This window comes from Barbus barbus (assembly GCF_936440315.1).
Source record: "Barbus barbus genome assembly, chromosome: 2".
NCBI lineage: Eukaryota > Metazoa > Chordata > Actinopteri > Cypriniformes > Cyprinidae > Barbus > Barbus barbus.
The window spans coordinates 7268127-7295086 of record NC_136730.1 but is presented as its reverse complement, the minus strand read 5'-3'; the positions used below and the strand labels follow the sequence as shown (position 1 = coordinate 7295086).

Sequence of the window (26960 nt, the reverse complement as noted above, 5' to 3'; positions counted from 1 at the left end):
ATTTAATAATGGAGATATGGGAGGAATCTAGGAAAATGTCCTAGATATGTAAATGTTAATAGCATACTAGAGAATTTGTCTTATGTAATTTATGATATTTTGTTGTAATAATGGGTTTAGTGTCTCTGCAGACATTGTAGTGGCTGTAACTGTCAAATATCTGCATTTACTGTCTCAGAGGCAACTACTGGTGAGTGTGCAGCTAAAATTTAAGTTGGTTTCAATAGAAAAAAAATGACACGCATAACAGAGTTTTTATTTTATTTATATTTTGTGAATTATTTGTAGCTGCTTTTGTATTGTATGGTGATGTTGATTTTACAGATAACTGCCATAATTGTGCAGAGAATTTACTGCAGTTGATTCGGTTCAAGTAACTGTCATAAATGGACAACGTACCTGTTTTTTATGATGTTAAAAATATGCCATTATAAAAGTGAAAATCAATTCCAGGTTGCAAATATTGCTGCCTGAAGATTTTTAAAAGATTAAAAAGATTTTATTTAAAATGACACGGCCCCTTATTTTGATAGCTGTATGTGTGAATGTGTAAATGCTGTGGCAGTAGTAATGTAGTTAGGGATTTTTAGTCCTCTCTCTCACCTGCTGCTCCTCTGCGAACAGCCTGCAGTGAAGACACACAGTTAGATGATGTGATGAGAATGGTGAATATGACAGATCAAGAGCTGCTGTGCTGTGTGTGTATATATGAGAGAGACCGAGAAAATGAATCCTCTCATCACTCCACCTTTCCCTCTGCTAATGTTCATGTGTGTGTGAGGCAGAGGCAGAGAGAAAGAAAGAGTTGAGAGCACAGGAGATTGAGCAGGTCTCCGGTGATTGGTCTGAATCAGAGGCCTGCGGCAGGTGGGTGGAATGCGTGATCACTTATAGCAGAGGTGATAATTTACAGCCTTTCTGAGTGTGTGAGAGAGACGCCGCTTCTCATAGCAGCCGTGCTGTATGCTTCCATCCACATTTAACAATATCTTTGTTTTTCTTCCATAACAACAGATGTGTGTCAGAACAATATTATTAAAATGATAGCAATGCTTGAAAATAATAGTCAAAACACCAATATATAAAAGAAAATAACATTTGAGTAAAAAAGTATACATATACTAATGTCTACACTATCGGTCAAACATTTGGGGTTGGTAAGAGATCAGAAAACATTCAAATATCAAGAAACATTTCTTATTGTCAGTGTTGAAAACCGTTGTGCTGCTTAATAATTTTGGAGACATTTTTTCAGGATTCTTTGATTAATAGAAAGTTGAAAAAATCTGCATTTATTTGAAAAAGAAACCTTTACTGTCACTTTTGATCAATTTAATGTGCCTTAAAATAAATAAAAATAGAAAGATAAAAAACTTCAATTGAACACCTGTTGAAGTGTTGAACCACAACCAAACAATGGCCAGTTTTAGTCACATTTTATACACTATATTGCCAAAAGTATTGGGTCACCCCTTCTAAAGAACATGTTTGACTACTTTAGTAATTTATATGACTTAAAATCTTAATGTTAAAGCACATAATGATATTCTAGGGAATTGTGTGCTTCTAATTTTATAGCAACAGTTTGGACAGGACCCTTTTCTATTCTAACATGACAGTGCCTCTGTGTATAAGACACGGTTCAAAAAGACATGATTGATTCAGTCAGTGTGGAAGAACTTGACTGGTCTGCAGAAAGCCAAGTCCTGATCCCAGCTGAACTCCTCTGGTGTGACTTTATATGCAGACCTTGAGCCAAAAACTCATCACCAAACACCAATGACTAGAACATAAGGGTACTGTCATTTTAGCATTTTAGACATGTCCAAAACGGCTGCAACAGAGATGGAAATACAATTTTTAAATACATGAATTATGTTTCCATCTTTGTCGCCTCAGTTTTGTTAGTGCCTTTTTCTGTTCTAAAGAAAGGGAAGTGGTGTGTGGCCAAGTATGGTGACCCATACTCGGAATTTGTGCTCTGCATTTAAAGGGCATATTGCAGGTTAGAGACTCCAGTGAGTCGATGTATAGAAAAATACTGTAGGAACTAGATTTTCTTTAAAATATACTTTAAAATACGCTATTAAGGCTTCTGGAGTCGTTTTTGTGAGAGAAACGCACCAAAACCGGAAGTGACGCATCAAAAGGGAGAGAGCGGTCCATTTAAACCACAGGAAAACAATGGATCGAAATGACAGTTCCGATGCTGAGGAAATGTTAAATGTGTATTTACACTCGTATGACGGACCACAGATAAAATGATGAGCCTGCTATGCAGCCAAGAGAGCAGGACAGGCCAGAATTAGACAGAACAACGGTCAGAGAAGACAAATTGAGTTGATGTGAGGAGAACAGGCCAGGTGTTTGGCGAGAGATCAGTGTTAGCTTACAGATATTCACACGTTAGCTAATGTAATCAGGCAATAGCAATGCTAGTATTGATACTACCAGTAATAGAAACTAATAAGCGTTGATCAGTCGTGTCACACTCGTTAATATCCGACACTAACGTTACGTGATAGTGGTTTCTTATCACCGCAGGAGAGAGAGATAAACACGTTTTTGATTCATAGGTGCTTGTGTGGGAAATGCGCGGAAAGCATAGACCTCCCCAGGCCAGCAGACACATTTTAGGGCAGAAATCATTTATTACTCTAAGCTAAATACTTGTATACATGTATAAATACATTGTTAAAGATTTTAATATTAAAACAGTCTGAATAATTTTGATTCTCAATTACAAGTTAACTCTATGACTACCTATAAGAAACACTTTTTGATGCCATTGGTATAACACAATCAATAATGATAGCATACAGACAAGTTGTCCGCTGGGCCTATGGTGCATGTGTTGTGTCAGCCATTAGAAGATAGTTTACAGAGGAAGGAGGACTTTATAAAGGTTGAATGGCCCCATTTTGTTGACAATCAATAAAAAATAAAATCACAATCAAGCAGATCTGCATTTATGGTTAATTCAATTCAGATTTATTTATACAGCACTAAATCATAAATATTATTTCATAGCACTGTTAATACCCAACTCAAAACACAACATTTCAACTGTTAATATACATATATATATATATATATATATATATATATATATATATATATATATATATATATTTATATGTATATATATGTAGATGTACCAAACATATACTACCAAAAGAAATACTGTCTGACCCATTTAAAAACATTTAACAATCTTTCAGTCTGGGTATCACACTAATGTGTTGTTAAAGTGTGTTATATCGTGAAGGCTGTGCTAGATATACACCAACAGACTCATTGTGTTGATCCTCTGACTGGAGGGATCTGGAGAGAGGAGCAGGTGTAGTGGACATGACAGTGCTGTGTTCTCGTGGAGCCTGTGGTGACCTGCAGTATTCCTCTCTCAGACGGCATATGCTGGGAAAAGCAAACACAAGTTTAGATCACATTCACTGCTGACCATGCTTTTCCACTTGGCCTCCATCACGTGTTAAGTTACACACCACCGTGGTGTTTGAAGCAGATGCATTAGTGAAGTCCAGTCTCTTCACCTGCACTAACGCACCGAGGCCCGGAAGATACCGTCCTATTTCTTGTTAGGAAACCTGTGGACTCGATGTCCTGACAGGCTGGAGTTTGTGCAACCTCCACAAACACAATAATTTACCATGACAATGATAAATTGAAATAAAAATAACTACCGAAAACACACTGACTCGCGCGCGCTCAAAGCAGAGTGCGGCACACGACTCCCTTATGTGACGTAATATGACGCGATGTTGAAAGAAAGCGGTTTTTGAGAACTGTCAAGGAAAGCCTCACTTTATCTAAATTTGTACCCTCGCGTCTTGTAAAACATTTTCAAATCCTGCATTAACGGTTTATATGGTATTTTCATACAAGGTTATATATTCATTTGAAATTTTTTTTTAACCTGCAATATGCACTTTAACCCATCCAAGTGTACACACAGTAGTGAGCATACACCCGGAGCAGTGGGCAGTCAATGCTACGGCGCACGGGGAGCAGTTGGGGGTTCGGTGCCTTGCTCAAGGGTCTCACCTCAGTCGTGGTATTGAGGGTGGAGAGAGTGTTGGTTATTCACTCCCCCCATCTACAATCCCTGCCGGACCCGAGACTCGAACCCACGACCTTCGGGTTACAAGTCCAACTCTCTATCATTAGGCCACGGCTGCCCCTTTTTGTTTGGAGAAGGGGGTGTCCCAACACTTTTGTCCTTATAGTATCTATACAAGTCATTGGTGTTTGGTGATGAGTTTTTGGCTCAAGGTCTGCATATAAAGTCACACCAGACGTGTTCAGCTGGGATCAGGACTTGGCTTTCTGCAGACCAGACAAGTTCTTCCACACTAACTGAATCAATCATGTCTTTTTGAACCGTGCCTTAAACACAGAGGCACTGTCATGTTAGAATAGAAAAGGGTCCTGTCCAAACTGTTGCTATAAAATTAGAAGCACACAATTCCCTAGAATATCATTATATGCTTTAACATTAAGATTTGTACTCATAGAAATTACTAAAGTAGCCAAACATGTTCATTAGAAGGGGATGATCCAATACTTTTGGCAATATAGTGTACATTGATCAGTAATGTTGGGATTAAAGTTATGTAATATTTCTGGAGTTATATGCATCCTGATAATCCACTTATACTGTAATAGTTTAAAGCTCATATTAACTGTCTGGGTTTGGGGATTTTAGCAGGTTCTCTGCCATTCATCTTCAGCTATATCCTGTTATATTCTGATATATGTTTTTAATGCCTTCTTTGATGATCATAATCCAAAACTTTGTCAGCAGAGGAGCTCTTCATGGGCCATTTATTCATATACTATAACATGCCGAAATGTAGAGCATACTAACATGATTTCTTCTTTCTCAACCATCATCATTCGCGTTTATTGTGCTATATTTTTATGGTGGCTTCGGGGCAAAACACCAAGTGCTCAAAAGTGCACTTAAACTTGATTAAAGCTGTGTTATGATTCAAAGGGTTCTTACCTCGTGTTCTCTACACATGGAGCAGGGGATATATTATATTACACTACTATATTACAATATGTGAATATTATATTATATTATATTAATGTGATGTTATATATTATAATACGAAACATTTAAATAGAACATACTGTAATTGTTGGCAGCGATAGTCTAGTGGGCAGTGCACCGACATACAATGCCATTGCGTTACAGGTGTCCCAAGTTCGAATCCTTGCTCGAGGACCTTTCCCAATCCCACCCCCCTCTTTCTCTCCTAATTTGCTTCCTGTCTGCTCTACACTGTCCTGTTCTAATAAAGGCAAAAAAAATAAAAAAATCCACATAAATAAATACTAGAACCGACTGTGATCATACACTAATACTTTTGGGGTCAGTAAGACTTTTTTTTAAAGAGGAAATTAATAGTTTTATTCAGCAAGGTTCGATTAAATTGATCAAATGTGGAAGTAAAGACATTTATAGTGGTACAAAAGGTAACTGTTTAAATAAGTGTTGTTCTTTTGAACTTTCTATTAATCAAAACAATCCTTAAAAAAATGCTAAAACTGTTTTCAACATCAATAAGAATAAGAATAAGAAATTATTAGATTATTCATTATTCAGCATATTAGAATGATTTCTGAAGAATCATGTGACACTGAAGACTGGAGTAATGGCTGCTGAAAATTTAGCTTTACTATCACAGGAATTAAATTTAATGTTAAAATATTGTAAAATAGAAAACATTTATTCAGTATAATTTCAGTGTAATATTTCACAATATTTACTTTATTTTTGATAAAATAAAAGCAGTCATGTACAAATATTTTTTACTGACCCCAAACTAGTGTAATTAATAAATAAAATATACCAAATGTTTTTACAGAAAGTTTAAACTACTGTGCATGAGAGAATGTGCTCTGACCTGTTGATCTTATTCCTAAAAATGTTCATGATGTGCAACTATCAGCCATTACAGACAAAGTGGCTCATCTCAGCCATAAATGCTCTTGGAATTCACTTGTGTGTGTGTGTGTGTAAAGTGTTTTTCCTCAGGCGCTGGTTCAGTGATGTGTGTCGAATGCTATATGTGTCTGTCATGTTGCCTGGACTCGAAAACAGACAGATTATTCCTCTGAGTGTGTGGCTGTAGGTGCCGCAGGCGAGAGATTGTGCCTCCTTTCATGCTTTCGCTCTGGAGGTCAGGTGGCCCACGACTGTCACTCACCTCCTCTTATTCTGTCCTCCTCTCTGGAACCCTCTTCGCCTTTCTTCTTTCATTCTTTCCTCAGTAATGCACTACAAATAAAACTCACTCTTTCCCATCAGCCATGTGCTCCCTCTCAGCCTTTTTCCTCCCTCTAAGAGAAAGAAATATTGTGTTTTGAGGTATTTACACTCATCCTTTTCTCTTTTTTCTTTCTTATCCCACCCTTGTGTCCTTCACAAACTAACACCGCTGTCCTGGATGTGCAAAGTGTGTGTGTGCAGTGCTTCTCCATTGCTCATATGCACACACTCTGCATGCAGGGGCATCAGTTAGAGCTCGGGGAGATGGAGAGGCAGAGACGAACAGAGATGAATAACACATACACACCTGCGGCTTCAATCTGAGAAATCAAGAGATGTGTGACGTGTTTTGTGCCTGTGAGAGTGTAAAACTCACTGTGTGTCTTTCCTGTGGGTTTGTGTGCTTGTGCTAATGTATTAGAGTGTGTGTTTGTGCATGTGCTTGCGGACATCAGGTGCCAGCAGTCACCGTTCATCTCCGCAGTGAGGCTATAGCTTCACCGTTGGCATGGAGACGGCTGCAGCAGCGTGTGAGGCTGCTGCCATGGCAACGCAGTATGCCAAGGAGGGGGGGGGGGGTCGAGAGCAACTGCTGTTCACTTTGTCCTCTCTTTTGTTTGCTTCATACATCTAGCTGTGTGTGCGCGGGCAAGAAAGGGATGTGTGACAGTTTGTCCAAATTATTAACAGGCTGAACCTTGAGCTCTTTATACTGCGTTCCTTTATTTCAATTGTATTGTGACAGTGCCTTTTATGAATAAGCTGTGGGTCCATGTTCAGGTTTGGCTGCACTTAGGATGGTCAATGTATTCACAAATATAGTAAAACAGATGTTTGAAGCAGTCTTCGTTATTTAAAATGGCAGGCTAACTGTTCTGTCTATGGCTGCACTGATGAGCGCAGAACACTATTTAGAGTCCCAGCCTTAGAGGAGACAAGAGAGCAGTGGATTTATTGATTTATACATGTATATTACGCTTTCTTTCCCAGCTGTTTACCCTCACAGACATAGCGACTGTTTTTGTAACTCGTGTGTGTTTTTAACATAAACTTGTGTGTATTTGACAGTTTAGCGCAATAAGACATGAAAGAGAATTTAGTTTAGTACTCACATGTGTGACAGCCGCTTTTTGTGTGTGCGCTTCGGATGTGTGCACTCAGAAAACCGTTTATCAGAAGTTTAAACTAATAGAGTTTAAAATGCATGATTTCAGCACGATAGACATGATAATCAAAACCAAACAGATGTTTTTTAGCAGAGTATCTTAGGTACCAGCTGTAAAGGCACAGCCCTATTCTGGAAAAGGGGGCGGGGAGCAGCAGCTCATTTGCATTTAAAGAGACAAGCACGAAAACAGCCTGTTTCTGCTTCCACTCAAAATAGGCATTTTCAAAATGACGACATAAATGATCTGTGGGGTATTTTGAGCTTAAACTTCACTGACACATTCTGGGGACACCTGAGACTTATTACATATTGTAAAAAGCGTCATAATAAGTCTCTTTTGATTAAAATGCCAGTTGTTGAAAGAAGCAATTAAAATAAAAAATGTCTGGATTTTTAGCTGTTATAGCTTATTTTAAAATCGTTTTTAGCATTTTTCAGCTTTGGAAGTGTTATGAGGCCCCCTAGTGGGTCCCAGCCCACTGGTTAAGAACCACTGGTCTATGAGATGTTTTTACAAATGCATCTTCCAAACTGTGTGTATGTTTGTGTGTGTGCTCAGGGGAACAGATGATGTGTTCCAGGCTCTGGAGGATAACCAGGTGACACTCTCTGTAATGAAAGCATCTCGTTTCGTCAAAGCATTTGAAAAGGAAGTTGACCACTGGGAACGTAGTCTGTCTCTGGTGCTGGAAGTCATCGAAATGATCCTCACTGTACAAAGACAGTGGATGTATCTAGAGGTATGCACACACAGCACTTCCGACAGTTTTATACAGCACATTACTCATCCAAATGCTCTCTTATGCTTTAAAGTCTGTGGTTACATTATCCATGCATATGCTGTACACAGCATACTCCTGACCTTCCTCACACCCTGCTCGTTCTTAATAAACACCAGTCACAATCCACTGCGTTAGATCACAGTGGGGTCCACTCTCTACATGTGATGCACAAATTCACTGTAAAAGATTAGCGTCTCACAGACACACACATAGCGGAGTTCAGAGTCACACATCTGTTCTCTCGTAGCTGATGAGAAGAGTAAACAGTGGCTGTCAGCCTGGATTTCCTGTGTGTATGAGTGTTTGTAAACACACCTGTGATGGCTCCAACAAATCACCGAACTGTTTTATCTTCCCTTCTGTTCGATTCTTCATTTTGGTCATCCGCTACCACATTTTTTTTTTTTTTTTCTTTGTTTAGAATATCTTTCTGGCAGATGACATACGTAAGCAGTTGGTTCGTGAGACAGCTGAATTTGATGATGTCAACTCCAGTTGGAAGATCATCATGGACCGACTCGACAAGGACAAAAATGCTCTCAGAGGAACACACCATCCAGGTAATGAAAGGATGGTGCTGGAATTCACCACCCTCAGCGACTGTAAAAAGCCTTTACTGAAGCAAGTCAGTTTACTTGGCAGCAATCTTGGCAATATCCTGGACAGATGGAGGAAACGTGTCCAGGTCACATTTCACCTGGAAAAAAAAAATCAATTTTGCATTAAAAAACTGAGGTCTGTTAACTATTAAGATTTTTTGCATTGCAGAATTATTTTTATGACAATTAAGCACAGACATAATTCATCCAGTCATTTCACCTTTTTTTGGACAAATTTCATCATTCTCAGTGGTGATTGTCATTACTGTACTACAGGGAATTTTCTGTTAGCCAAACTCTTTTACCTAAAATATTTACTTGAAGTACCCTCTGAGATTGAGAATGATATATATAACCAGTTCTACTGTAAAAAAAAAAGTAGGTCACACGTAGGTCACACTTTGTATTAGGTGGCCTTAACTACTATGTACTAACATCAAAAAATAAGTACAATGTACTTATTGTGGTCATATTGTATTTCAAATCACTTTTGTTGCTATTGAGGTGGGATATGGTTAAGGGTAGTGACAGGTTTGGTGGTATGGGTAGGTTTAAGGGTGGGTTAGGGTGCAAGGGATGGGTCAACAGTGTAATTATAAATGTATATAAGTACAATGTATGTAAAAACATGTATGTTCACAATAAGTGCATTGTATCAAGTGATTAATTTCAATGTAAGTACATAGTAGTTAAGGCCACCTAATATAAAGTGGGACCAAAAAGTATTACACTTTGAATAGGAAGACAGAAAAATGTCAATAAAAGACATAATTTTTTCTGTTGTTTCAGGTCTTCTAGAGAAGCTCTCAGAAATGAACACTAAGTTAGAGGAGATTCAGAAGTCTCTGGACATGTACCTGGAGACCAAACGGCAGATTTTTCCTCGGTTTTACTTTCTGTCTAACGATGACCTTCTGGAGATCCTGGGCCAGTCACGCAACCCTGAAGCTGTGCAGCCGCACCTCAAGAAGTGCTTTGACAACATCAAAAGTCTCCGCATCAACAAGGTACATATGCACCAAAATCTTATACTGAATTATTTTATGTCATGTTATTTATATATATGTTTTGAAATTTCAGAAATGTATGGGGTTAAGCTTGAACATTAGTTTAAATATTCTGCTTGCGTATATGTAGGTTGGGATCAATAACAACAAGTCGGAGGCCAGTGGGATGTTCTCAGCTGATGGGGAGTTTGTTGACTTCACTCATCCCGTTCTTCTGGAGGGGCCGGTGGAGGTGTGTTTTCAACCTAAAGTCCAACACAGTCTTTCTTGACAAATGCACTATCCATTGAGCTTTTCATCTTGTATGTGTAGGCATGGTTGTGTGATGTCGAGCGAACCATGCGTTGGACTCTAAAGGACTGTTTGAAGAACTGCTCGATGGCTCTCAAGAAGATGCCAGGGAAGAGGGGCAAATGGGTACGAGACTGGCCTGGACAGGTGAGTGTGTGTGTCTGTATGCATTTCTGTATCTGTGTGAATGAAGTAATTCCACTTCAAAGTGCTTTGCTTGTCTTTACAGATGTTGATCACAGCCAGTCAAATCCAGTGGACCACAGACGTCACCAGAGCACTCATGACCAGCAAAGAGAGAGCAGATAAGGCTGCTCTTAAATCACTAAAAAAGAAACAGGTGAGAGGAACTTAGCAGTTACAGATTTGGGCCAGTGATCTAAAGGTCACCAGTTTAAACACCAAAAAGGGCCTTGTCCTCTTGGGAAAGACAGTTAGGCACAGTAAAGGTTTGTTGAGTCCAACAATTACCTTGTTGTCCAACCAGTGTCAGATGGAAAAGTGTTTGAAAATTCCATTTCTTTCTGTTTTCATTTAAATTTTTGTTTTACATTGGATGTGGTGTGGACAGTCTTTATTTTTGCTAATAACTGCATCTAGACAGAGTCTGCAGACTTTTCCCCTATTTTCTGTGTCGATCTAGGTAGAAATATGTGGGACTCTGTGGAATGGATTACAACATGGCGTTAAATGAAGCTGAGAGTGCTACACTCTTGTTAGTAGCTGAAGTGAAATAAAATTAGCCCAAATATTTAATTAACAACCATGTTAGTAATGAGGGATTTGTAGAATTGTAGGAATGACAGGTGTTCTGATTCTGCAGAAATCTGCAGAGCTCTCTGTGGAGTTCTGCGGGCACTGATTCAATGCGAGTCTGTTAATAACTAGTGGATGAACTCCACATACACTGCTGACTTCACTCAAACCCTTTATTGAAAATGAGTTATTCATTTCATGTGTATTTGTACTTGGAGCACAGGATGCACTAGATACACAAGTTAATTAAGGACGGCAGCTCAAATGAATTTAATCCAATCACATTTTATAAGCCAAAGCCAGTGAGACACTGAGAATGGCTCAGGCCTGTCTCTGTGCCTTTGAGAGTTGAGATTTAGTCTCAGAGCATGGCTTCTTGGGCTTTAGGAAACTGGGGATTTTTTGTTGTTAATTTACATTTACATTACACGTCTCAGCTGATGTTTACTGACTATGTTTGGAGTAACTACGGTTAGGTTTGATCTGGAACCCCTGATCCATAAAATTAGTTTGCGTTGTGTTTGAGTGTGTCTGTCTTCTAATAATCAGTGTTTGCATTTTGTTACCCAGGTGTCCATGCTCAGTCAGTACTCTGAAGCCATACGAGGGAACTTATCAAAGATCCTGCGCTTGAAGATCGTCGCCCTGGTCACCGTTGAGGTCCACGCCCGTGATGTCATTAGCAAACTGGCCAAAGCAGGCTGTTGTGATGTCAGTGCCTTTGACTGGCTGTGCCAACTCCGCCTGTACTGGGACAAGGTTAGGGCAGAGACAGGATAGTGTGATGGAGAAAACATATAGAATAGGGAGAAGGTGATCACCACAAGCCTCTAAATGTCTCTGTGTCTGTGTGTGTAGGATGTGGACGACTGCATCATCAAACAGACTAATACCCACTTCCGCTATGGCTACGAGTACCTTGGCAACTCTGGTCGTCTGGTCATCACCCCCCTCACAGACAGGTAACACATCAATCAATGTATCAATGATCAATGCATTTGAAGGGGGGACTTCTCCATTACGAGATTAAATGAAAATTGTACATAAAAAACTGCCCGATCTTCTGATCAACACATTTTACGTAAACCCATTGAACGCATGGCCCGCCAAATGCGGTTGACTGTGAGTGACGTCACGTCCCAACACGAACACGCCCCATAGCATAATCCCACCCTTGACACTGATTGACAGGTTTCCGTGTAAGGTGATAAAGATAAAGCATACTTCATACAATTGTTAATTTTAATGGGGAAGTTTCATATTCATAAAATGAAGTGGTCAGGCTCCAAACCAAACTTTTCTCATTTTATAAACGATTTCAAGCTGTATTGTAAAGTCCTGTGTAATTGAACAAATAAAAAGGCTATTAGAACTCATAATATTGTAAGCAGGCATGCTATTGTATAAAGTGAGCCCCCCCCCAAAAAAAAAAGTTAGTAATTTTATTTATTTATTTATTTATTTGTCTATTATATTTTGTTACTGTCCTCTGGCACTGTTTCATTATATTAATGTTGTTCATCTTTTTCTATGTTTCTTTTACGTTTGAATGTTTCTCGTTGTATTGTTCTGATGTAAGGCATAATAAAAAAAGAAAAGAAAAAAGCAAAAGGTTTCTGTGTAAGGCATTGGAAATGGAAATACAAAGGAGATTGCGATTTCCATTTGAGTTTTGGCTGGCTACATACGCGACGCTGAGAAAGTGAAAAAGCAGACGTGGTAATTGAAATTGCTATTTAAATATGACTGGGTCAATACTCGTAAGATATGGGAAACACAGATACAAACGGACTTTGCATTTCCATTTTAAATTTGGCAGTCACTGTGCATTCGCTTAAACGAAAATGCAAACGGTAATGCGCGATTTGCATTTGCGTTTGGATTATGTCACATTTTATGCGTCCACAAATTGAAAACGCAATTGCAAATACAATTTGCAATTCCGTTTGAATAATGTCCGGAATATCATTCCATAGTGCAGATCCTAAAACAAAGAAGTTTTTTTTCGGTCATATAAAAAACCTTTGGATGCATGAATTATAACATAAATCACAAACACAACACTGTTTTATATTACTTATAAAAAAAATGCTATCTATTTTCTATTTTATTTTTTTTATTATATAATAGTAGATATTACAGAGGTGCATGAATTCTGAATGTTTTAAATGTCATAAATAATGAAAAATAAAAAATCTCATAAACATTTAAATGTCATGAATATAAAAAACATCAGCATATAAAGAAGAAAGACCCCCATGGTGGTTTAAATGTAACATCAAACAGTCTAAAGTGAGGACACACTTTTTTCTTTTATTTTCTTTATTTTTTATTTCAGCCCCATTGTATATGAAGTGGCCTTAACTATTATGCACTTGCATTGAAATTAATCATTTGGTACAGTGCACATGTAGTGTACAGACATGTTTTTACATTGTACTTATATTTAAAAATACCTGCATGTAATTACTTTTGTAATTATTTTCTGTAATTAATCCCTTACACCTTAACTCACGCTTAAACCTACCCACACCACCAAACCTGTCCCTAACCTTACCCGTATCCCACATCAATAGCAGCAAAAGTGTTTTGCAGTACAGTATGAACACAATAAGTACATTGTACTTATTTTTTTGATGTAAGTACATAGTAGTTAATGCCACTCAATATAAAGTGGGACCTTTATTTCTTTTTTAATTTGCGCATTTTAGAATAAAAAGTAAAGGTTAAAATTAGAAGTATGATTATTATGTGGTGACCAAAAATGAACTGATTGAACAAATTAGAAATGTTTATTTTAGGTTCTTTAGAAATAAGCCACTCTTTGTTATAAATTACATCTCTGCACAGTCTAAAGATTCTCTCAATCTTTATGAAGGGCACTCCGGGTTGCTTTTTTAATTTCCTCTATATGCCAGGCAATTTATTGTCTGCTTTAATTCACTTTCTGGTCCAACTCATCCATTTCAGATTTTTTTGTTTTTTACATTTTCCATTTGGAATTCATACATCTTATGTTTGTCAAAAAATAATTTTGTCAGGCTTTTTAAGAATGAACCTTTACATCAAAATGTCTGATGACCAACTCCCCCAGTTCACCAGAGAACACAATAAAATCAGAGTGAAGCCTATAGTGTTAGACTTGTTCTGTATATAGAAGTATTGACACCACCAACAAATGTAACCTTCAGCTGAGATATAATCACCTACACTCTCATATTATACCATAACTCTCAGATTGCTAGAGATATCAATATCCTGTCCTGTGTGACAGTCAACTCTTGCATTTGACTGATGCGATCAGCTGGTTTATAATGATCATTATGGGGGACTCTGATGCCGTTATCTGACTTCAGCCATTATCCAAGTCATTATGAGGGAGAGACAGAGATCATGTCATTAACCTTATCAGTCAAGATCTTACCTCCCCATCAGCAGAGCACACCTGCACATAGAGGCAGAGAGAGAGGAGCTCCAGATGTCTCTTGTGTGATAATAGAACAAAACTGCAAAAATGTTTTTCTACATGAAAATATGCAGCGATTCCTGCTAGGAAGTGGAGTCAGGAGTCAATGGCGAATTTCCTGTTGTGTGACTACAGAGGCCGCTAAAAATCAGTGGAATGAAAGGAAGGATCTAATCCGGGTTTATTATGTTGAGAGGGTGACATCTTAAGCCCACTCAAGGACATGGACAATGTGCTTAAGCCTGTCTGTCTGTCTCTTTTCCATGTGTGTATGCGCTTCCGGATGCATGTGATTGGCGCGAATGTCAGTTTGTGTGCCAGTGTGTCTATCTCTCTTTCTATCCTAGCCCTAAGGATTGCTAAAACATTTTCATAGAAGTTAACAAAATAGTTACAAATCCTCCTGTATGGGTAAAATGATTTGGAAATAGTCAATAAAACATGAAGTAGAAAGTGATAGATATGGTCTCTTCCATACATGTCTATACTGTATCTTTGCCATAACTAGACATGATTGAGACAGAATAATTTTGTCACTTCCTTTGCTCTTTATTTCTGTAGTTTCTTGCCAGCAGTATGAATGTCTGTCGTAATGTATATGTGCTGTATGTATTACAGACAGTGTGCTTGTTTTCGGTGTAGGTGCTACATGACTCTTACCACAGCGCTGCATCTGCACCGGGGCGGTTCTCCCAAAGGCCCTGCTGGAACTGGGAAGACAGAGACGGTTAAAGATCTGGGTAAATCTTTGGGCATGTACGTGATTGTGGTCAACTGCTCAGAAGGCTTGGACTTCAAATCTATGGGCCGTATGTACTCTGGCCTGGCTCAGGTATGTAGTAAGCTACATCCATACAAACACTTAAACTTTAAGAACAACTAATGTATCGTTGTTGAATATGTGCATTTGTTTCACTCTCCAGACAGGCGCCTGGGGTTGTTTTGATGAGTTTAACCGTATAAACATTGAGGTGCTGTCCGTGGTTGCTCAGCAGATCCTTTCCATCTTGTCTGCTCTGTCTGCGGGACTTAACAAATTCACCTTTGAGGGGAGACAGATCAGCTTGGTCTGGTCTTGTGGGATCTTCATCACTATGAACCCAGGTACACAATCTGCTTGTTCTAAGAGGAATGGTTAACTCAGAAATGAAAAGTCTGTTATTTACTCACCATTATGTTTTTCCATCACATCAACTTGCTTTGTTTTGTGAAACACATTTTTTTTCCCCCTTGTATTGAAAGTAAATGATGACTGAGGCTGCAAAGCTCCTAAATGACAAAAATGCACGAAAAATTTAGCTTAAAAATAGACTCACGTTATTTTCCAGGTTTTCTGAAGCCATATGATAAACTGACATGGGTAGAGGTGATTGGGTGATCTATGCCTTTAAATATCTTTATAGAGTTGGTAATATGTGTTTCAGTCTGTGTTTGTGGTTCTCATCCCCTCAGTTCCTGTTTCTGTGTGTATGTTTCTTCTGTAGGCTACGCTGGCCGCACTGAGCTGCCTGATAATTTGAAGTCTATGTTTCGGCCGATCTCTATGGTGGTGCCAGATTCCACCCTTATAGCTGAGATCACGCTTTTTGCAGAGGGTTTCAATAACTGCAAGGTATGCAGACAACTCTTCATATTCATAGTCTGAAAGTTCTTATATTCTTTAAGCTTTAAATGGTTACAAAGCATGAATAATACCAACGATTTAAAAAAAATAAAAATGGACACTTAATGTTACGGAATAGGGACTCAGACAGCGTGACGTAATGTGAACGGGTTTTATTGACAGACTTGAGGTTAAGCAATGAAACAGGTAAGCGATGATTCGCAGATTCTTCGGTGTTCAGGAAGAATGGTAACTTGGATATCCTCTTCAAAACAGGAGACACCGAACAGGAGTAACCACACACCTCACCGACACAGGGGACCAGGAAGAGACTCGGAAGCTGACAGACTTGGGATCGCTGGAAGACACACATGGGATGAAACACAGCAGGTAAGTAGACAAGACGGTAAGTATCAAGCATAGAGATATGAATGCTATAGTAGTCCTCTTCGTAGGAACGATTCACGTAGTAGGTAGTAAGTTTGTAACGAGACCAGACACTGGAGTGCTGTGAGGCGTGTGTATTTGAAGCCGTGTTGATGAGTGAACAGATGACGTGCAGGTGTGCTCAATCAAATGCTAAGTGAAACCAGGTGCGTGAGTGTGTCGTGACTGGTGGAGAGATGACAGATCCCATGACATTACCTCCCCCTCCCGGGTGCCCTGGAGGCCGGTGCAGGGCAGGGACACAGGGGAAGCCATGGCGGGACTGGAGGCTCGGGGATCCATGGTGGGACTGGAGGCTCGGGGAGCCACTCTCGGGGATGCTCTGGCAGCGCGGATTCTCGGGGGCGCTCTGGCAGCTCGGATTCTCGGGGGCGCTCTGGCAGCGCGGACTCTCGGGGGCGCTCTGGCAGCGCGGACTCTCGGGGGCGCTCTGGCAGCGCGGACTCTCGGGGGCGCTCTGGCAGCGCGGACTCTCGGGGGCGCTCTGGCAGCGCGGACTCTCGGGGGCGCTCGGGCAGCGCGGACTCTCGGGGGCGCTTGGGCAGCGCGGCGCTGGACTGGACCAGCGGGGACACAGGGGAGCTGAACGGGACCAGCGGAGACACAAGAGAGCTGGACGGGACCAGCGGAGACACAGGAGAGCTCTTACGAGGAGCAGGCACAGGAGGGCACTTGCGAGGCACAGGCACTAGAGGGCACTTGCGAGGCGCAGGCACTGGAGGGCACTTGCGAGGCGCAGGCACTGGAGGGCACTTGCGAGGCGCAGGCACTGGAGGGCACTTGCGAGGAGCAGGCACTGGAGGGCACTTACGAGGAGCAGGCACTGGAGGGCACTTGCGAGGAGCAGGCACTGGAGGGCACTTGCGAGGAGCAGGCACTGGAGGGCACTTGCGAGGAGCAGGCACTGCCGGCGGGCTTGCCATACCTTCTGATGCCGGGCTTGCCTCATCTTCTGCCGGTGGGCTTGCCTCATTTTCTGCCGGTGAGCTTGGGTTGGCCGCGAACGGCTGTGAGTTCGGGAGACGAGGGGAATGTGGGCTACCACCGTCATTGGGGGAGATCTCGGGAGGAACTCCAACTCGGGATCGAAGACTCTCCAGACACCGGATGACCGTCTCCTTCCAATTCAGGTTGGAGGTGTCTGGGAACTTCGTGCATTGATGGTATGTGATCCCGAGCCGGAACAGGGTCTTGAGGTATTGGTCTTCTAGGGCAGTGGAGAGGGAGAGCGGCACAAATGCCCTTGCAAAATTCAGCGGGTCAGGATTCGAATGAGCCAGGGAAAAAAGACCGGACACTGGAGTGTTGTGAGGCGTGTGTATTTGAAGCCGTGTTGATGAGTGAACAGATGACGTGCAGGTGTTCAATCAAATGCTAAGTGAAACCAGGTGCATGAGTGCATCGTGACTGGTGGAGAGATGACAATACTTTTAAAGTATTTAGAATTAGGTCTCATATACTGACAACCTTGAGAGCAAAACTCAAACCACCCCACCCCCCTCTGAAACCCCATGCAAACCCCTACCTCCTGAACATGGACCACCCGCCACCCCAAACCTTACCACACCAAAGAAAAAACTGTATGGAACTTCAATTTTTTTTTTTTTTGTGCAATTCAAGTGTGCTACACACAGGTGAGTGGGCCTGTACAAACCACCTGTAGTAACACACTCTCCTCTATGTGCACTATGGACACTTTACACTATGGACACTCTCCTCTATGTGCACTATGGACACTTTACACTATGGACACTTACACTTTACACTATGTGCACTATGGACACTTACACACACTGCTGCGTGTGCACAATCTCACAAAAGACTCAGCAATATATGTATGTTTACATGCTCATGCACTACAAATCATCCTGCACTGTTCCCCAACCAGCTGCTGACTCAAATGTCTCTCTTTGCACATGTACAGTATTTGTGAAGCATTCGTATAGTTTGTATTTTTTATCTTCTATTTTTTAGTTTGTATAGGGTAATATTTATGTGAAGCATTCGTATAGTTGTATTTTTTATCCTTTATTCTTTTAGTTTGTATAGGGTAAATACTTATAGTATACTTATAGGTAAATCTGTCAGTAGGTTAGTAGTGTATAGGTTTATAGTGTTTTTTACTTCATTGTTGTATGTCTGTATTTATGTAGCACCGTGGTCCTGCGAGACACAACACAACAGATGCACCTTTTTCCCATTTTAAAGCCTAATACTTAATGGTGAAGTGTCGATGCTAAAATACTTTTTTATTACGATTTAATGTAACTGTCTTATATTTTAATATATTTTAACATAAATTATTCCTGTGATGGTAAAGCTGAATTCTCAGCATCATTCTTTGATGAATAGAAAGTTCAGAAGAACAGCAATTGTTTGTTTTGTAACAATGTTATTTTTTGATCAGTTTAATACATCCTTATTGAATAAAAGTATTTATTCTCCGACGCGCAGTAAGAGCCGCCAAACACAGATACAGAGAGAGAATTGAGTCTCATTTCCAGCTCAACGACTCTCGACGGATGTGGCAGGGACTGAGGACCATCTGTGACTTCGGAAACAAATCCTCCGCGGAGGTGAGAGCAGATCCATTGCTGTCCGACGAGTTAAACATCTTCTACGGCCGCTTCGATGGCAACGGCGGCGGCGCGTTTCTGCCGACCAGCGCATCTGGAAGCAACAGGCAGAGCAGCGATGATCCTGTAATCACCGTGTCGGAGGATGAGGTTCGGAGGGCGCTAAAGAAAGTGAACGTCAGGAAAGCAGCCGGACCTGATGGGATAACCGGCCGTGTTCTGAGGTCCTGCGCCGATCAGCTCGCTGGTTTGTTCACTTCTATCTTTAATGAGTCCCTTGCTACCGCTGTGGTTCCCACCTCATTCAAAAAATCCATCATTATCCCTGTGCCAAAGAACAATAAACCCTCTTGCCTGAATGACTATCGCCCAGTTGCCCTCACATCTATAGTCATGAAGGTTTTTGAGAGACTTGTAAAGAGCCACATTTGCTCCTCCATCCCTGATACTCTGGACCCTCTTCAGTTTGCCTATCGCCCAAACAGATCCACGGACGATGCCATTTCTCACGTTCTCCACTCTTCCCTCACACACTTGGATAGCAACAATGGAAATTATGTAAGGCTGCTATTCATTGACTATAGCTCAGCTTTCAACACTATAGTCCCCATCAAGCTGGCATCTAAACTCACAGACCTCGGCCTAAACTCCTCACTCTGTGACTGGATTCAAGACTTCCTCACCGGCAGACCTCAAGTGGTGAAAGTTGGCCAGTTCACCTCAAACTCCATCACTCTGAACATAGGAGCCCCACAGGGCTGTGTCCTGAGTCCCCTGCTCTACTCTCTCTACACGCATGACTGCGTGTCCTCTCACAGCTCCACATCTATTGTCAAATTCGCTGATGATACTGTGGTTCTGGGCCTCATCTCCAACAACGATGAGACCGCATACTTGGACGAGGTAGAGAGACTCACATCATGGTGCCAGGACAACTGTCTCTCTCTGAATGTGAGCAAAACTAAAGAGCTGATCATGGACTTCAGGAAGAGACAGCAGCAGCCCTACACTCCTCTTATGATCAGTGGGACCCCTGTGGAGAGGGTGAGCAGCTTCAAGTACCTCGGTGTAAACATCTCCGAGAACCTGACTTGGACTACACACATCCAAACACAGGTAAAGAAAGCCAGGCAAAGACTGTACCATCTGCGACAGCTGAGGAAATTCAGGGTCTCACCAGCAATCCTGAAAACTTTCTATTCAGGGACCATAGAAAGTGTATTGACTCAGTGCATCTCAGTGTGGTATGGAAACAGCTCCAATCAGGACTGCAAAGCACTACAGAGAGTTGTGCGCTTAGCTGAGCGCATCTCAGGGTCTGCTCTCCCCTCTCTGCAGGACATCTACCTCAAACGCTGCAAAAATAGAGCTGTCAAAATAATCAAGGACTCAAATCACCCTGGTAACCAGCTATTCACTTTGCTTCCATCTGGTAAGCGCTTCCGTAGCCTGATGGCAAAAACTGAGAGACTTAGGAGGAGCTTCTTCCCCCAGGCCATCAGGCTCCTAAACTCTAACTCTGTGTCATAACATCACTTGACTCCATGTAAATATCACCATATCAATAAGCTATTCATAATTTTTCTCTACCTCATATTGCTGCTATTATATACCCTGTACAACTTTTTTGCACATTATTTTGCACATTCCTCTTAGTACTATTTAAGTCAACAACATACTGACCTGCACATTTATATTTATATTTTTTATCTATCTTTTTATTTTATTCTTTTATTTTATTTTTTTTATTTTTTTCTACTTTTCTTCTCTTAATATTTGTATACTTTATAATTGCACTGTCCTTGGAGCGGACCTGACCTACATTTCACTGCTGGTTATACTCTGTATAATTGTGTATGTGACAAATAAAACTCTTGAATCTTGAATTGAATCTTTCATTCAAAAAAACTAAAAAGTACAGACCCCAAACCTTTGGATGGTAAAGGATGTATATTTTACACAATTCTAGAGGGGCCTCCAGGGTTTTGCAGTGCAGTTGCTATGATGTTCTGAATGGTTGCTAGGGCATCGCCAAATGGTTTCTCAGGTGCTCCGAGAGGTTGCTAGGTGGTTAATTACAGACATTATTCAAAAAAGCCCACTCCAAGTCTTTATGATGCAGCCATTTTATTGTCCAAAGTATGCTTCACCTCTCCTCAAAAAGCAAGATTTCAGGCATTATGCATGTCCGTATCACTAACACCACTAACTAATTATTTTTAGTTCAGTGTATACGAATAGAAAACTATAGCTGAAGGAGGTGAGAGTGCTAGTTATTATGGAATATTAGATTATATTGAAGATGGAGGAGATCAACACAGTTAGGCAAACACAGATGAACTGGCTCACACACACACTTACACACTCCAGGGGGCTGATCCTGCCATCGGATTACCTCCAACACGCAGCAGGCATGCCAATTGTGTGTTTACGCACGCGTTTGCGCGAGACACAGCCGACCGAAGCGTAATGCCAACCCCTTCAAACACATACTCCACAAACACACACCCCTGTGGTTGACCAAATCCCACAAGTTTCCACTGGCTGCATCCCCTGTCTTCCTCCTGCTTGCGCATTCCAAACGGGAAGCCTCATTTGTTGATGCCGTACATAGGCCCGGCGGGTTGGCATGGGCAATTGGACTCAGAATTACAAATAATGGACTTGAGATTAAGAGAGCTGGGAAGGGAACCAGCACCGGCCCCAGCCAAGCACAGAATGTCAATGGCAGATTTGATTGTCCCGGCATACTCGGCCCTCATCCAGACGCCCCTTCTGCATAGTCAATACGGCCGAATCATCGCGTGCTGTCGAGAGAGAACCATTACCTTTGCAAATGAAAGGAAATGGACATATCAATGCCGGGCCATGGTAGAGAGAGAGAGAGTGGGAGAGTATTGCCCCGACGCACCAGAGTGTGCAGGTCTTGGTGTTATGAGCCATAACTGACAGTGAGATGACCGTCCCCTGCGAGTCCATAGTCTGCTCAGCCTAGCGTGACTCTGGCGCGTGTTTCTGTGTGTGCGTTGGTGTCTGTATAAGTAAGACTGTTAGCGGGCAGTGTGGAAATGGATCTGACACAGTTACCCTGACTCGCACACACTGCTTCCTTCTGTTACATATTCATGGTATTCATGGGCACACACATGCACTCACCTTTATGCTTCAACATTTTTTTGCATTCTGTCTCTCTCTCTCAATCACAGACATAAATTGTACCCATTGTGTTTGTCTGTCATTATTTTTCATTCAATGCTTTCAATTATTGTCTTTCCAATTATATTTCATGAATTATTGTTGACATACAATTGCATTATGGCGTTTAACACATGTATTGAATCAAATTTAGAGCTTCTCTCTACTGGTAAAATCAGCCAACATTTATACTTTTAATTTTTCACAATGCATTTTTACATTTGCCAGAAATATTTGTTTTTCATTACAAGTTTTCTTTGCCTTTTTGTTTCTTTTGGAAAATTTTCTGGAATTTTAATGGCTATAATTTAACTCCATAAATAAAACAACACACATTTGCTGTAAAACAGTGTTTCCTGAAACCTTTTTGGCAACCAAATTCTTTTGACCTAAAATATTTACTTGATAGTAATGGTTCTCTGATGACAGCTAATGGTCACATGACATGAAGGTAAAGATATGAAATATTTCTTTTTTTTTTAGTAAGTTTTTTTTTATTTGCTTTGATTTTAAAATTTAGTTTTTTCAATTAATTATTAGCTTTTCATCAACTCACAAACCCATACCAGTTACCTCAAAGAACTCCCAAAAACCCCTGCAGTAAACATACTGATTGTGGTTTTGTTGAGGTCTTGCAGTCTCTGACTTTTTTATTTCTTGGCTTCTGTTTCTTCGTAGATGAAAAAATGATGCAATAAAGGTTATTGAATTTGTTCGTTTACACCCCTCTCACTCCCTCTCATGTTTTTTCTCTACCTGTCTGCCTGACGTATTACTGAATTACTGTCAGATGTATTGCTGTATCTCTTCTCAAAAAAATGTATTGCTGTATCTGGTTTCTATTAGCTGTGGGAGTTCAAGGTCACATAATTCATTTTCTTATTCCCATAAGATATTTCTTTAATGTTAATGTCATCAGGAACTGAAAACCTTTTAGACACTATTACTTTCTTACCGCATGTTCCTGGTATTACTGTGAAACTTTTCACAATCAAACCAATTCTCAACAAACAAAATTAGCTCTCATCCTAATTTCTTTTTTCTTCCCTGTTTATTCATTTTCACTTTGGGAATATTAATGGGTTGTGAATGCAGTTTCATGGTATCTGTTCTCATATTCTCATTGTATTTTGTTCAAAAAGACATTATATTACACTTTTAATCTCTGTCTCTTGCTCTCTCTCTCTCTCAGGTGTTGGCTAAGAAGGTCTTCACTCTGTATTCTCTGGCAGTGCAGCAGTTGTCTAAACAGGACCACTATGACTTTGGCTTGAGGGCTCTCACCTCTCTGCTTCGCTATGCTGGAAAGAAGCGCAGAGCTCTCCCTGACATTGTCGATGAAGAGGTGAGACACACAGACCTGCAGCATCCAATAAATCCAGAAACATCTCTCTCAGAGGTCTGCTTCACCTGAATACAGCTCAGTGTATACTCAGTAAAAAAAAAAAGTTTTTGTGTGTATGTGCACTGAATTGTGTGTGTGTGTGTGAAGAATGTACTAATGATGACAGGGACATGTCACTAAAACGTGCTCCTCTTTGGCTATGATAAAAAATGTATCAGAGGGGACAAAACCTTAAAAGGGAAGTTGAAAAGGACTCATAAACCTCATATGAGTGCTTATCTCACCACTCTCTGTCTCTCTTTTTCTTTTTACCTGAATATCATCACCCATGCAAAAGGTGCCCCATGTTTATTTAAAGGTTCACATACAGTATGTGTAAGGTATGCTTGTTAAAATAAATGTCATTCAGAAGCAGTAAGGCTACCGCTTTTGATAGACGAAGAGCAAGAAGGGTCTTCAGATGTATCTGAGGCCCGTTTCGCAGTTTCCTGCCCATAAATTAAGGTTGACATTTGGTCAAGTGAAGCTAGCCTGCCTTAGCTTTGAAGATGTACTCCTGCGCTGAGCTAATTTAACATAATATATTTTATCTTCTTACCCTTTGACCTCAGATTCTGCTGATGTCTATGAAGGACATGAACATCGCTAAACTAGCCTCCATCGATCTGCCACTGTTTAATGGGATCATCCAGGATCTTTTCCCTGCCGTGGAAACACCCACTATCGACTACGGAAAGGTAGCCTGTCCCACTGTGCATCTGGCTTCATAATGGACTCATAAAGCAACTAAAAGTCTCTGTGTATTTGTGTATGAATGTGTGCTCTGACTCACAGCCCTTAAAAGCATATTTTTGTGTGTTTTTGATTACACGCATCCTATTTTTTCAGAGAACAGCTCTCACACAGGCTCTCTCTCACTGTAACACCTTTCAAAAGATCCATTAAAGCCTGAGGATATTTTCCTGCCCTGTCTGTACACAATTCACACAGTCCACTTCTTTAATACAGATAAAGGCCAATGCAAAGGTGTTAGAGGGAGCTTAGTGGATAAATATCCTGACAAGCACCGCAAAGGTTGCTGTTTTAAAGCCAAGACAGTCTGATCTGTGAACTGGAGAGTTATAGAGATCCCTGTTTAACTTTGTGCCTTTAAAGTGCAGTGTGTAATTTCTGTGCCAATAACTCTAACTGAAGAAGTCCACCTAGAAATGGCCTACTTATAGTTTTCTCCTCACTCCCTGCTTCCCAGTCTATGTAGGTTTACTTGTCTTAGCTGGTCTCCCATACTGGTCATCCTGGTCTGTTGGATGGTTGTAGAGCAGTGGTTGACTCCAAGGCTTTCTCTTCTAGTACAAACTGTACTGTAACTGTTGGTAAGAAGTAGAGAATAATGAAAAGCCAAAACTTTTATGAGGTGTATTTGATATACATGATTCTCATCGTCAAGAACTTCAAAACTTGGCTAAACCTCTTACTAAACTGCCTTCTGTTGTCTTGACTGCTGTGATTAATGCATTGTCCAAATACACAGTTTACTTAGTAAAAAAAAATGGCAAAAGATTCTAAAAGTCACATGAATTATGGCGTGTTTAAACCTGTTCTGCTGAATACACACTGTCTAAGAGAGAAATGTTCTTTTTGAGGAAGAGTTTATGGTGTTTGCGAAAAAGGTTTGGAGAAATAAGGCAGATACCTCAGAACATCTGCACAGCTGCTTCCTGTTTCTTCTGCAATCAAATGCGACAAGGACAAAATTGGAGGCAGAGTGTGACACACACACACGCACGCACACATAGACAAAAAGTAATACTGTATTTCTCCTTTTCCGCCTTCACTCATGCACATCATACAGTGTTTTTATTGCTGTTTTATATTACCCATCCTGCATCTTCATCTCCACCTTACTCCAGCACAAACGCCTCAGAGCCGTTCCCTTTATTCCTCCTCTCCATCTGTTTAACGAGTCGAGAGAGAACTTAGAGAGGGAGATTAAATTAACCTGAGAGTTTAGCATGGCTGCTTTAGTGCCCCTGGAGCAGTTCTGGTTGGTGCGACTTCACTCAGGGGTGCAGTATCAGCGGGTGTTTTTATTAAGATGGCCGCCCACCTCTTGCCGGTTCATTTGTCTTTAGTGCTTCAGTGGGATTCACCTCCACCGAAGGGATGTTTTTTTCCAACTTCGGAAGAGTTTATGCAATGTTATGAAGCAATTAGCACACATTTGGTTATAAGAACTTAAACAATTTTCTTTCTATTTATCTCTAGCTGAAAGAAGCTATAGAGGCAGAACTTCGACAGAACGGTCTCCAGGTGACCCCCTTCACTGTGACCAAGGTAATTCAGCTGTACGAGACCAAAAACTCCCGACACTCCTCAATGATCGTGGGAAAGACAGGCAGCGGCAAGACAGTCACATGGAGAACCCTTCAAAATGCGCTCAGCACCCTGCACCGCATGGGAGAATCGGAATTCAACATCATACGTGTAAGACCTTCTCCTTTATCTCAGCCTTTGTCTCCATCCTTTCTCTGGATCAACAGCTAGCAGTCTTGCTTTTCATGTTGTCTAAAGGCCAACAGGTCAACGCAAGGTTCCTCAATAACACAGTGGCCCCGTTAGCCTTATCGAAATGAGTTGTTTCCATTCATGAGTTGTTTTAAGGGCAAAGAGCATGCCTCTGAAACAAATGTCTTTGCAGCAGCTGTTCTAGAGCCTAAAAGGCTACACCAACCTTCTATCCCTCATTACCATGAAAATGAACCGCCGTCAGCGGCCACGCTTATTCAGCACCCGATACATTTACCACCAAGACAACAGTGTTTCCCTTAAACACTCTTCGCTGTTTAGAGAACATGTGGCAACAAGGACTTAACACTCATTAAAAGCCCCCCTGACAGATTCTCGGCTCACTCGTGGGTGTTTTGAAAATGATGGCGTAGTCAAGACGGCAGCTAGCACTAATTGCCGCAGCTTATGATCTCTTTCTTTTCACAGTTGGTTTGGCTGCGGCTAAAGGAGCGCCACTCCACGCTGTGCTTTTAACATAGTCGTCTTTTCCCCCAGTCGGCTGAGACTCCTCAAGTCTAAAACCGCGTGTTTAGCGTTCATGTTTGTTCTGATCTTTTTTGTTTTCACTTCTGTTGTTTTTCCTTATCTCCTTCATTCTTTGTAACCCTTTTCACGTGTCTCATCCTGATGTGGGTAAAAATAGAAGAGTGGGGTAGGGGTGGGGGGAATATGTATTTCTCAGTTTTTCCTTCTTTAATGATGTTCCTAGAGTGTGTGTGTGTGTGTGTGTGTGTGCGAGAGGCAGGTGAGGTCTGACAGACTGTTTTTATGCTTTGTTGATGTTGTCAAAGTCTCTTGTTTCTCTGTTTAGATGCCATCCAAATTTCCCCCTTTTGTACTGCACTCTATAACATGTTAGGAA

The 26960-nt window shown here is 40.9% G+C and overlaps 1 protein-coding gene across 1 annotated transcript in view; it reads left to right on the top strand.

Annotated features, from left to right (window-relative positions):
- dnah2 (dynein, axonemal, heavy chain 2) overlaps positions 1-26960 on the top strand; it is a gene marked incomplete at its 5' end in the record, with an annotated part of 138582 nt that overhangs the window by 57092 nt on the left and 54530 nt on the right. The window contains 14 exons of the mRNA XM_079438529.1: positions 8023-8203; positions 8667-8805; positions 9634-9851; positions 9982-10083; positions 10164-10289; positions 10372-10482; positions 11469-11657; positions 11757-11860; positions 15007-15196; positions 15288-15468; positions 15849-15976; positions 23378-23530; positions 24142-24267; positions 25796-26014. Of these exons, the coding sequence (XP_079294655.1) occupies positions 8023-8203; positions 8667-8805; positions 9634-9851; positions 9982-10083; positions 10164-10289; positions 10372-10482; positions 11469-11657; positions 11757-11860; positions 15007-15196; positions 15288-15468; positions 15849-15976; positions 23378-23530; positions 24142-24267; positions 25796-26014 (2167 nt within the window). The remainder of the gene's footprint in view (positions 1-8022; positions 8204-8666; positions 8806-9633; positions 9852-9981; positions 10084-10163; positions 10290-10371; positions 10483-11468; positions 11658-11756; positions 11861-15006; positions 15197-15287; positions 15469-15848; positions 15977-23377; positions 23531-24141; positions 24268-25795; positions 26015-26960) is intronic.